The sequence below is a fragment of the Nomascus leucogenys genome, chromosome 9 (assembly GCF_006542625.1).
Source record: "Nomascus leucogenys isolate Asia chromosome 9, Asia_NLE_v1, whole genome shotgun sequence".
Lineage (NCBI taxonomy): Eukaryota > Metazoa > Chordata > Mammalia > Primates > Hylobatidae > Nomascus > Nomascus leucogenys.
Window position 1 is genome coordinate 71654463 of NC_044389.1, and position 12845 is coordinate 71667307.

At 36.9% G+C, this 12845-nt stretch overlaps 1 protein-coding gene across 4 annotated transcripts in view; it reads right to left on the bottom strand.

Annotated features, from left to right (window-relative positions):
• FAM13A (family with sequence similarity 13 member A) overlaps nucleotides 1-12845 on the bottom strand; it is a 330683-nt gene that overhangs the window by 198004 nt on the left and 119834 nt on the right. For all 4 annotated transcript variants that reach the window (XM_030819119.1, XM_030819120.1, XM_030819121.1 and 1 more), the window contains one exon: nucleotides 12489-12642. In XM_030819119.1, coding sequence (XP_030674979.1) covers nucleotides 12489-12642 — 154 coding nt within the window. The remainder of the gene's footprint in view (nucleotides 1-12488; nucleotides 12643-12845) is intronic.

The window sequence follows — 12845 nt, forward strand, 5'->3', positions numbered from 1 at the left end:
TAGAGATGTGAACAATTATTAATGCTCAGAATAGTTACTATGACTTTCTTGAAGGAAATTTGAGTTAACTTTCACTTAGATAAATGTATTGTAATTTAATAGATGTTTTGAGTAAATATAAAGAACTAGAATAAGTGTTTTAGAAGATACAGGAATGTATGAGTTGATTCACAATTTAAAGAGAAATGCCAATGTATAAGTAAATACGAGATACTGTTCTCACCCTAGAAAAATTTACAATGCAACATGAGAGGAAAAAAAACCCCAACTTATCCAAGGCAGAATGTTCTAACAGAAGGAGAAAGAAAGTGCCACAAGACAACAAAGGAGATGAGGATTAACTGTACCTGGAGGATGGAGAGGGCTTCATGGAGGGGGTAGAATTTGAGACGTCTGTTGGACCTGCACCAACTTAACCAGAAGCAGAACTTGCCACGAGGATTGAGAGCAAGTAGTTTATGCGGGTGGTTCTGCTGTGGAACGGGGGTGATAATAGAGGGAGGAAGGGAGCCAACAAGAAATGTCACTATTAAGCTCTCACAGTGGTTCTGAAGCTTTAATTTAGGGGAGAGCTCGGGGAACAGTGTAAAATACACACCCCAGAATAATTCCAATCGAGGAGTAAAGCAGCCGGGAATTTACACCCCCACAGTTTTCAGCCACGGGTAAGGCTTACCCCCATGCCTGGAAGGATGTTCATTTCTAGGCACTTCCAGCCCACAGAAGTATAACTTCCATCCTGAGGAGATCAACTGAAGAAAATATCAGAAATTCAATTTTATAGAAAACATAAGTGATCTTTAAAAACCTCAAATATTCACTTGCCATTTACTGAGTGCCTCCTATTTGCCAAATATACACAGTATAATGATTTAAAGTAGTCAACTTCTTTAATAAACAGTTCTAAAGTTTTGCCATCTCACTGGAAACAGTTTAAAGGATACATAGCATAATGGGTCTTCATAAGCAAAGCAATTTAGTCTGTCTTCTGTTAATTATTCCTTATAATAGGAAAGAATGTAATATCTTGCAATGTGTTACATCTAATGATTCATGAGAAGACATTAGTTTCTAGTGTTTACCTATAATCACTCTATAAAACAAAATGTCTGGGGAGAAGAAATTAACAGCAATCTAAATTGTAAATATATGAGTATGATCTAAAAATTGGAGCCATAAAGCATTCCAAACTATGAAGTAACTTTTAATATTACTTTTATTACTTATTGCTTTACACTTCTTGTTAATCTAATTAGTTTCTACTACTAAAAGGTGCCCGTTTGAGTAATTCAAGCAAGCAACCCTCTACCATGCTATTAAAAATTTAATTTTTATATAATTAGGGGACAGGTGCATATTTCTTATATGCACATATTACACAGTGGTGAAGTCTGGGCTTTTAGTGTGTGTACACACATACCTACACCCACCCACCCACACACACATTTTCTTTATCCAATTCTCCCTTGATGGACACTAAGGTTAATTCTATCTTTGTTATCGTGAATAGTGCTATCCCAATCCATAAGACTGGGATGTTTTTCCATTTGCTTGTGTCATCTACAGTTTTTTTTCCACTGGTGTTTTTTAGTTCTCCTGATAGAGATCTTTCACCTTCTTATTTAAATATATTCCTGTGTATTTTTTTTTTTTTTTGTAGCTACTGTAAATGGGATTTCCTTCTTGATTTGGTACTCAGCTAGGTCCTTAATGGTATATAGAAATGCTGCTGATCTCTGTACATCAAATTTGTATCTTGAGCCTTTACCAAATCTAAGAGTTTTTTGGTGGAGCCTTTAGGGATTTCTAGATATAAGACTGTATCATCAATGGACAGGGATAATTTGACTTACTCTACTCCAATTTGGATGCCTTTTTTTTTTTTTTTTTTTTTTTTTTTTATCTTGCTTGATTGCTCTGGTGAGTCCATCTGGTCCTAGGCTGTTTTTTCCTCTTGGTAGAATTTTTTTTTATTACTGATTCAATTTTTCTACTTATTGTTGGTCTGTTCAGGAGTGCTATTTATTTCTGGCTCAATCTCAGAGAGTTGTATGTTTCTAGGAATTTATCTATTTCCTCCAGGTTTTCTAGTTTGTGAGCCTACAGTTGTTGTTCATAACAGTCTTTGATGATATTTTTTTATTTCTGTGGTGTAAGTTGTTATGTTTCCTTTTTCATTTCTGATTGTGTGTTTATCTGGATCTTCTCCCTTCTTTTCTTGGCTAGTCCAGTGAGTGGTCTACCGATTTTGTTTGTCTTTTCAAATAACCAACTTTTCATTTCATTGATCCTTTGTATTTTGGGGGGATCTCTTAGTTCTATTCTGATCTTTGTTATTTCCTTTCTTTTGCAAACTTGGGATTTGCTTTGTTCTTGTTTTTCTAGTTCCTTGAGGTGTGAAGTTAGGTTGTTAATTTTTTAATGTAGGCATTTAATGCCACAAACTTCCCTCTTAGCACTATTTTTGCTATATCCTGTGTATGGTGTGTTTTCATTTTCAACTGATTCAAAAAATTTAAAATTTCTGTCTTAATTTCTTCATTGACCCAGTGATCATTCAGGAGCATGTTGTTTAATTTCCATGTGTTTGTATAGTTTCTGAAGTTCCTTTTGGTATTAATTTCTAGTTTTTATTCCAATGTGGTCTGAGAAAATACTTGATATTTTGATTTTTAAAAATTTATAAAGACTTTTTTTGTGGCCCAATCATGTGGTCTATCTCAGAGAATGTTCCATGTGCTGATGAGAAGAATGTATATTCCGTAGTTATTGGGTAGAATGTTCTGCGCATGTCTGCTAAGTCCATTTAGTCTAAATTCCAACTTAAGTCTAATGTTTCTTTGTTAATTTTCTGTCTCAATGATCTGTCTATTGCTGTCCCTATTATTACTGTATTGCTGTCTATTTCTTTATACCTAGAAATATTTGTTTTGTGACTCTGGGTGTTCCAGGGTAGGGTTCCCAGGGTATATCTTGCTGAATTGATCCCTTTATCATTACATAAAACCTTCTTTGTCTTTTATTACTGTTTTTGATTTAAAGTTTGTTTTATCTGATATAAGTATAGCTACTCCTGCTTGCTTTTGGTTTCTGTTTGCCTGGAATATCTTTTTCTATTATTTAATTTTCAGCCTATGTGTCTTTTTGCATGTAAGGTGGGTTTCTTGTTGGCAGCATATAGTTGGATCATGCTTTTTTCTTTTTAATCCAATCTGCCAATCTGTATCTTTTAAGTGGAACGTTTAATCCATTTACATTCAAGGTTAATATTTATATGTGAGGCTTTGATCCTGTCATATTGTTAATTGTTTTCAAATTGTTTTATAAATTCTTTGTTTCTTTTTCTCTTTTTGTCTTTGTGGTTTGATGAAATTACCATGTTGCCATTTGATTCTTCTCTCTTCCTCCTTTCTGTGATTGCTTTATAAGAACTTGAGTTTCATATTTCCAGGTGTTTTCATGACGGTGAATATTAACTTTTCATTTCCATTTTTAAGACCCCTTTGGCCATTTCCTGTAGGGCCAGTCTAGTGGTGACAGATTGTCTGAGCATTTGCTTGTCTGATAAAAACTTTAGTTCTCCTTCATCTATGAAGCGTATTCTGGAAGGATATAAAATTCTTGGCTGATAGTTTTTTTTTTTCTTTCAGCACTTTTAAAGTGCCATCCTATTCTCATGTGGCCTGTAAGGTTCCTGCTGAAATGTCCAACATTAGACTGAAGGGGTTTCTTATATTGATAACTAGACTTTTTTCTCTGGCTAATTTGAAAATTCTTTCTTTCACTTTTACTTTAGACATTCTGAATATAATATGCCACAGTGTAGTCTCTTTTGCAATGTATTTTCCTGGAGATTGCTGGGACTCCTATATCTGGATGTCTAACTTTCTCGCTAGATTTGGGAAGTTTACATCAATTATTTCCTTAAATAGATTTTCTAAACTTTTTTTATCCCTCTTCCCCCTCAGGAATGCCAATAATTTGTAAGTTCAGTCACTTTTTGTAGTTCCATATGTCTTGAAGGCTTTGTTCATCTTTTTTTCCTTTTTTTTTCTTTTTGTCTGACTGGATTATTTCAAAAGACCTGTCTTCAAGTTCTGAGATTCTTTCTCCTACTTGGTCTAGTCTATTATTGGAGCTTTCAAATGTATTCTGTATTTGCTTCAATGTATTTTTTAATTCCAAAATTTCTGCTTTGTGTTTTGATTTTGAGACAGGATCTCTCTCTGTCACTCAGGCTGGAACACAGCTCACTGCAGCCTGAACTTCCTGGTCTCAAGTGATCCTCCCACCTTGGCCTCTTGAGTAGCTGGGACTACAGGTGTGTACCACCATGCCCAGCTAGTTTTTGAATTTTTTTGCAAAGACAGGGTCTTGCCATGTTGCCCAAGCTGGTCTTGAACTCCTATGCTCAAGTGATCCTCCTGCTTCAGCCTCCGAAAGTGCTGGGATTCTACAGGTAAGCCACTGAGCTCATTTTTTTTTTTTAAGATATCAATCTCCTGGTACGTTTCACATTCATACCCTGAATTGATTTTCTGATTTCTTTGTACTGGTTTTCAGAATTATCTTGCATCTCATTGAGCATCTTTAAAACCAATATTTTGAATTCTTTATCTGGCACTTTAAGAATTTTTTTTTGATGGGGATCTGTTACCGGACACTTGTTGTGTCCTCTGGTGGTACTTCCTTTGATAATTACACATCTGGTATAGTAGTCACTTGTTCCCATTGTTAAAAATTGCTTTTGTAGGGGAGAATTTTGTTCTGATGATGTATTTTTCTGGTTGAGTAGCATACTTTGGCTTTGATTTTGGGTGCCTGAGGTAGTATAATCTTTGTATGACACTCAGCAGTACACAAGGTCAGTGGTATCTGTGATTTCCTAGGTGGTTTAGAGTAGTTATTAGGTAAGGCTGCGGTGAAGCTTTGCTGGGGACTTGGACTTCAACTAAGCCAGTATTTGGGCCCTGGTGGTGGCAGCAATGGAGTAAGTGCCCCTGTTTTTAGGCCCCAGAGCAGCTTACTCTAGCTTGCTCCAGCATTAGTGGGTCCTGGAGGGCTGATTCTTGGGCCTCCTCGTGGCTTTCATTGAAGCTAGTTGTGAGAGTGTTGGGCTATATGTGTGAGTGGGCTCTTAAGGTCCTAGGCAACTGAAGTGGTGTGGGTGATGGCACAGCAGTGGTGGAGCAACCCACTGGCCCCCAAGTGGTCTGTGTTAATGTTGCTGAAAGCAGCAGTGAGTGGGGCAGCCTATTCTCCAGTCCCACAGCTGCCTATAGCAAGGTGATATGTATTGTCCTAAGCTTAGGAGAGCTTGCTCTTTCCTGTCTTTCCCATGGCTAGGTGATGAGTGCAGCCATGTTGCCTCAAATTTGGCTTAATGGTGAGGCACAGCCTAGTGTTAAACTCTCAAAATGGTGCCTTGGGCCTGGGACCAGAAAGAGTGGGGGCCCTCTCAGGCAAGAAGCCTGGACAAGAAGCTGTGGGGAGTGCGGTCCACTCACATCTCAGTCTCAACAGCAGCTCACAGCAGGGTGGCAGGGACCCTCCCATGGGTGCATGGGAGTGCTTGGTTTCCTCTCTCTCTCTCTCTGGAGCAATGTGGGGGCAGCAGCTGTGTCTGTAGATGCTCGGTATCTAGGCTGCTCTCAAAGTGGCATCCAGATGAAGCTGCTCTAGGCTTGGATGCCTGTGGGATTCTGTGTGGGTTCCCTTTCCGGAGCTCCATATGTCAAGGCAAAGGCCCTAGTGGGTTGAGAGTTTTTCCCATATCCAAAACTATAAAAGCCTGTTCCAGAGTGTGGAGCACTGGGGGTTTCTCTTTCACTGTTTCCCCACGTCCAGGAGCGTCTCCTGGCTCTCAGTCAGTCCCTGGCCACGCAGACTGCCTCAAACCCTCTCCTTACTTATCTCTGGTGTTTCCCATCTCTTCTCTGGTGAATCCTAGTGTCTTCTCCTAGACGATCTGTTCAAAATGTATCTACTTACTATTCTGGTCCCTCTCTGTGAAGGAGACATATACTACCTGGGTCTATTCAGCCATCTTGATCTCAACTCTATGATCTGTCATGGTATTTAATCGTTGCATTTTAAAAATACATCATTTAACATTTTTTAACCTCCAAACTCAGAATCTATCTAAAAATTATAACTCACGATCAAAAGAAGGATTTGTTCTGAAGAAAGGAGCAAACGAATTCTAAACAAGTGCTTCCTCTGAGTTTCATAAATGCTCAAAATGATAACATACAGATTTTGGTGGGTACAAGCTAGTCATTCTCACTACGTAAGTTTACCTACACAAAAGGAGAGATAATGCAATCAGATTACAAAGAGGCAAACAACAAAAAACCAAAAACATCTTTTATTTCCTGTTATAACTCCCCTGCTGCTCAGAAGTTTGTATTATTCTTGAGGGGCTACAGAAGAGGTTAGGAATAGTGAAGACATATAGGAGTCAGAAGAACAGAGTTCAACCACTTTTCTGACACTGACACTAAGTTGCTACAGTACATACTCATTAAATGAAAACACATATAAAAGCTCATGGCACTGATGGCCTAAGTTAGATCTCCAAGATTTTGGTTATTTCTCTACTTTGCCTCTAATCAGTACTTTCTTGATTTCAAAACCCAGCTCTGTCATTTACTTGTCATGTGATCTTAAGCAGTTTACCCTGACATTTCCTCATCTGTAAGCCAGTATTAAGATCAATTACTTGTGAGGTTACTGTCAGTAGTAAATGAGATACATATATAGAAGAATTTGGCACAATCTCTAGCATAAAGCCCTATTTTCCCTTTTGCCCCTGTGTTCCTACACTGAGTTTGTTTGTTTCTCTTAGACTGTAAGGTCCCCCAAGGACAGTGACATGTCTTATTTATTTTCTGAAGCTTTCCAGCACTTAGTACAGAGCTTTGCCCAGAGTAGTTTTGCATTAAATATGAAAAAAAGTGAACAAACATTTGTTGAAATTAATTGTGCTTAGGCTGTGGCCCTAAATGAAAATGGAGATACATGCAATGTTTTTGAGCATGAAAAGGATATGGGAAATGGTTTAGGAAGTTTCTGTGATATATCAGTTTATATGGTAAGTGACTTTGATTCTACATAAACAATATTAAATTTTTTGACCTGAAAGTCAAATATACAAAAAAATGAGCTTTGTGGTCAAACTTGCCATAACATATATTAATGTGAGCACTTCCTCCGAACTAATCACTATGGAAGGCCATGCTAATAATATTTTGCTTTGCTCAGAGCATTTGTTAGTAACTGTTTTGAGAGTTTGCTTAAGAGTCATATAAGAAAATCAACATAATTATTTTATAGCCAGATTTAAATTTTAAACCCAAAAGTTAACATATAATCAGCACTCCTCAACTTAGTGATATGCCATAGGTTAAAATGACTATTACTTCCCACAATCAAATAAAGCATTAAAGTACAAAGATTTCCCAGTCCAATGATATACAGAAAAATATGGTATATGAATGACATATATATGCTCTGAAGACAGCTTTAAAATTCCAAAAGATATAATGAGCAATAGCAACACTGTCTAATAAAGTCTTATAACATGTTTATCTGGAATAGGTTCATATTCATCTAGATATTTCTAGATAGATATTTAGCAATATGCTAATCACATTATTTTATAGTATGCATATATATGAGGTTTGCATGAACCCCATTACATATATATTCATAACACTTATACACAAACTGGACAACCAGACAAACCAGGCTCATAGACTCCTGTCCCCCTCAATATCTGTCACCCTTCTGGGTAAATTCAGGGTCAATAAGGACAAACCATCAATATCTTTATCTCCCATCTCTTTACCATCTCCTTTCCCATAATTTTCTCTTCTCCTTCACTTTAGTCCCTCATGCTCATAAACACAATCTAAGCCTTATTTTCACTCCAGATAGCTCAACCTCCAAAATCAGTAATGCAAACCTCCTATTTCCTATTTTCAGCCCCTATTCTTCTAGCTTGCTTGCTCATCTATTTCTGCCTCAAACATTCTTTAGCCTAACTACAGTCTCTAGTACCTCCTTTTGTATTGCTGTTGTACACCCTTGCTTACCTTCAGATCTTCTCATCACCTTCATTACCATCATCCATGCCCAATTTACCATCGTTTTTACCTGGACTATTGTAATAAACTCCTAATAGATTGTCCTACTTCTGCCTATCCCTCTCAAGAGCCTAGTAATCTTTTTAATACAGAAGTCACAACATAGCACTCTTCTGCTTAATACTGACTAATAGCTTCACTTAGAGTAAAAGTCAAAGTCCTCAAAATGATCTATGAATAGACACAATCTGCTGATCCCTTGTTTCCTTTGTGGTCTCATTTCCTTTCAATTCTATCTTGCTCATGGTAATCCAACTGTACTGGCCTCTCAACTGCTCATCAGACCAGGTATATTCAAATCTCAAGGGCTTTGTACTGCTCTTCTTCTTGCCTGGAATACTCTTCTCTCAAGTGTCTTCATGGCTTGCTCCTTCGCTTCCTTCAAGTCTCTACTCAAATGTCTTCTTGTCAATGAAGCATTTTAACTGTCCTATTTAAATAAGCAAATGCCACTCCTCCACTTCTGCCTTTCCCTGCTTTATTTTACTTCATAGAATATATCACCATCTGACATACTACTTCTTTTCTTTTCTTTTTTATTGGCTGTTGTTTATTGTATTTCCATTAGAACATAAGAATCATAAGGGCAATGATTTTCATTTATTGCTCACTGTGCCTAGAACAATGCTTTGCTCCTAGTAGGCACCAAATAACTATTAACACTTGGATTTAATGAATTCAGTGTATAGTCCATAGTCCATTATTTTATCCATACTTTTCTCACTGAATTTTGTGTATGTAAATATCTGGATGATTAAGTTAATTATTGAATGGGGCTTCACTAATGTCTGGATTTAGAACACCTTCTGAAGAGAAAATCTAGAATTATCCTGCAGCTGGAGAAATTAGACTGTGGCTGTTAGATGCCTACTGGAAAGATGTGCTTCTCCTAACCCAGTTATTCAGAAATACAGCCGTGATTTTGACAAAATAAAAATGTTTCTATGCAAATTTCCTTCTTGAAACCTATAAAAACAAAATTAATGAAAGAGAGAAAAGAAACTTCCAACTTCAGTGAAGTAAGAGATGGCCATAACTGTGGACCACTGACTGTGAAGACTGTTTGCCAAATTCAACAAAATGTAGGCTAAAATGCCAAAGGCCAACATATACATTCTCAGATTTATCCAAATGTCACAGTGCTAAGAGGTCTATCCAAAATTTCCTTCACTGGGGTAACTACATCTGGTCAACATGGCCAAACCATTGCAGAATCTGGAAAAACTCTGTAGGGACCTAGGTTCACTCCCAGAGAATAGCAGGGAAAGCAAAGTTGAAGGGGAAGTCATACTGACAAAACTTTTCCCCTTATCGTTACCTTGGCCTTCAGACAGAGGAAGTTTGTCTTGAAGTGAGGCTGATGAATGTGCTGTAGACGCCATGATCAATTTTGCAGCTACTGACCAGAGTCAGCTGAACAGAAACAGACATTAGGCTTTGATAGCCTATGACAAAAAAAGACTCCATCTTCCAATACTCTGGTCAAAGTTCTTCATCTAGGTCCAAATACAACCAAACATATTTCTCGGGGCCCAAATCTCCGTTTCGCATGCAAGAATATATAAGAAACTTCATTCAACTCTTTATGACTCTGTTCTCCAAACTGGGATATACAGAGGTATGCCAGTGTTTATGTTTAGTCTTTTTCCCCCCTTACAAGCCTTATATCTAAGTCATTTACATGAGACTTGCCTTATTCTCAATTCATGTATTTTATGTCCCTGTTACTCTTGGGTCTTTATAATTTACTTTGCGCTCATTTCCTATCTTTATATTCACCCTTCCAAAAACTGAACTCGTGAAAAAATGAACAGAAAGATAACTTTTCTTTAATTACCTTCTCATTTTTCTTCTTTTTCAGTATATTAATGATTTCATTCTGAGATTCTCAATTTCTTTTAAACCCATCTACCTTTTAGTTTCTATCTAATGTTTCTATGATCTTTACAATTTTCAAAAAAGTCTGTTTTCTAAGCATTGTCAATGTTTACATACCTAAATGTGGCTCACATATTCTCCTTTTATTACTATGAACTCTAAAATGGCATTGGCACATCCTTTTGAAATGATTTCCATAACTTCTATTTCATCCTTACTCGTTAGGATTAAGTCCAGAGAATCACACCCCTTGTCACATTCTCTACTTTCTCAAAGAAGAGACTATCGGCAAGATCAGTTAAAAAAAATGCATCAAAATTCTGCTTTGGCAGAATGACACTTCTAGAGAATATAAACGTAGTTTCTAATCATGACATTTATCTGCCTCTAGGCCGATCTGAAACGTAGATTAAAAGAGCAGCATTTTATATTCTTCTTCATCTACCTAAGACATCTGTATTTGGCTCCCACAGAATTATGTCTTATATTGTATTCTCACACTATGTTCTCCACCAGCCTTAAACCTAGTCATTCAAGGATTTCCAAGCAGGGCACTCTTCCACAGATCTCAACAGGTGTTATTTTACTTGCACAGCAAATAACATCTGTGTTAGTCTGTTTGTGTTGCTATTAAAGAAATACTTAAGGCTGGGTAATTTATTTTTAAAAGGGGTTTAATTGACTCACGGTTCAGCAGGCCATACAGAACATCTGCCTCTGGTGAGGCCTCAGGAAGCTCACAATCACGGAAGAAGATGACGGGGAGAAGGCACATCACATGGCGAGAGTGGGAGCAAGAGTGGGGGGGGAGTGCCACACACTTTTAAACAAGCAGGTCTCGTTTGAACTCACAGCAAGAACTCACTCATCACCAAGGGGATGGCACTAAGTCATTCATGAAGGATCCGCCCTCATGATCCAAACACCTCCCACCAGGCCCCAGCTCCAACACTAGGGAGTACGTTTCAACGTGAGATCTGGAGGGGACAAACATCCAAACCATATCAACTTCCCATTGGCATATTCCAGCAATTAGCTTTATCTCAGTAAGTTTGCCCTGCCTAAGATTATATTTATCTATTTCCATTATACTTCAGGTTCACCTTATTATTTTATCTGCCCTAGTAAAAAGGTATGAGTGTTAAAAATTGTTTTTAAGAGATTTTTAAAATCTTTTATTTTTAATTTTCATTATGGGTCCTTTAATAGTTGTACATATTTATGGGGTATATGTGATTGAGAGATGCTGCTGAAACAAAGTTAATTATCTTTTAACATTTTAAAAAGAGATCCTTTTCAAAGTACTATAGGCACCAGAGGAACAAACTTAGGGCGATTTTTTTCTATTTAAAAAAATCATTTATTTTAACTTTTCTGAGGCAAAACTGAAGTAATGTTGTTTTCTTATTTTTTCTTGTGAATCACTGACATTTTTTTCAGCTACTGTGTTACTTCTAACTCAGCTTTACAACTGATAGTCTCCAATTATCTCATGTTATCATTTTAACTGAGCAAACTAGAAAATCTAGTTTTAGATCCTTTCGTAGGATGCTACTTGATATTCATATCATTTTAACCTTTCTTCAAAGTCATGGCCTCAACTGGGAGAATAGATGAAAACATTCCTTTAAGTGCCCAAACCAAGTGCCTCTGATTTTATCATTCATTGCTATATGAATCAGCAAAGAGTATGTTATGGTCTGTAAACCTGATAAGCTTCAAGAAACCTCCTGAGGAAATCTCATACCAGCTCCATCATGATTTACCTCAATATAAATGAGGACAAAATAAGATGACTTCCTTATTTTCCCACATCTGGAGGATTTGTTTGGATGTTTACCCTCTGATTCTCAATTATAGGTCTTTGGAGACCTACAGGCATTTACATAATATATACAGGGTATATTATAAAATTATTAATGTATAAAAAGATTTAGATAGTATTGTCAAGGACTCCTTTATAGGTTTTTAAAATATTCTCCTTTACTGATGATTGTTACCAAAAACTAATATATGGGACTTAGAACCTGAGGTTGGGCTTCAAATTGTGCCAGACACAAAAGAGACAAAAAGACACAGTAATATTGTCTTCAGGAATTTGCAATCTAGTTAGTAAGCTAGCACTCCTGATCACAGCCATATGCACTTACTCCTGCTGTAACATCAGGCTTCTGCAGTAACGGTGGTGCGGCCAGTTGACCAGAGCACTGGGCTCATGCAAGTGTTTTGAGATGACTTTATAGCAAGAAGAAAACATAAAATTGCTATTATTCTTGAATTTTAGAAAGCTATATTTCAATTTAATAAGCATTTGAAATAATAGATTTCATAAGAAGGATTCACTATACACAGGAATAATAATCTGAGGGTTATATCCATATGGAATTTTTATGAGAAAGAATTAAATAAAATCTTCTGTCCAAAATTATAGCAATACTGAAAATTAAAAACCAAGTTGCTTACTTTTACTATGATAAGCCTAGCCAGGTTTTCACATCTCAGATGATCATTTTCTGTATACTCTACTTCAAACAGGGTATTGTAATTTTCTAGAATTTTAGCCATTATCTTGTTGCACAGGTCCTGTTTCTTCATGCCTTCAAGCCCAGGGGGCACACTAGAAACAAGAAAGGGAAAGAGAGGAATTACTTAGTACAATGCCTGCTAGCTGACTCAGACTTGTATTTTGAAATCTCCTGAATAATTAGCCTTATAGGGATGCATGGGATTTTCAACAAGCTCTTTGGTAACGTGCATGACATTGTTGGGGCAATTGGAGAGTTCCCAAGTTCTGAATCAACAGCTTGGGCTGAATAAGAA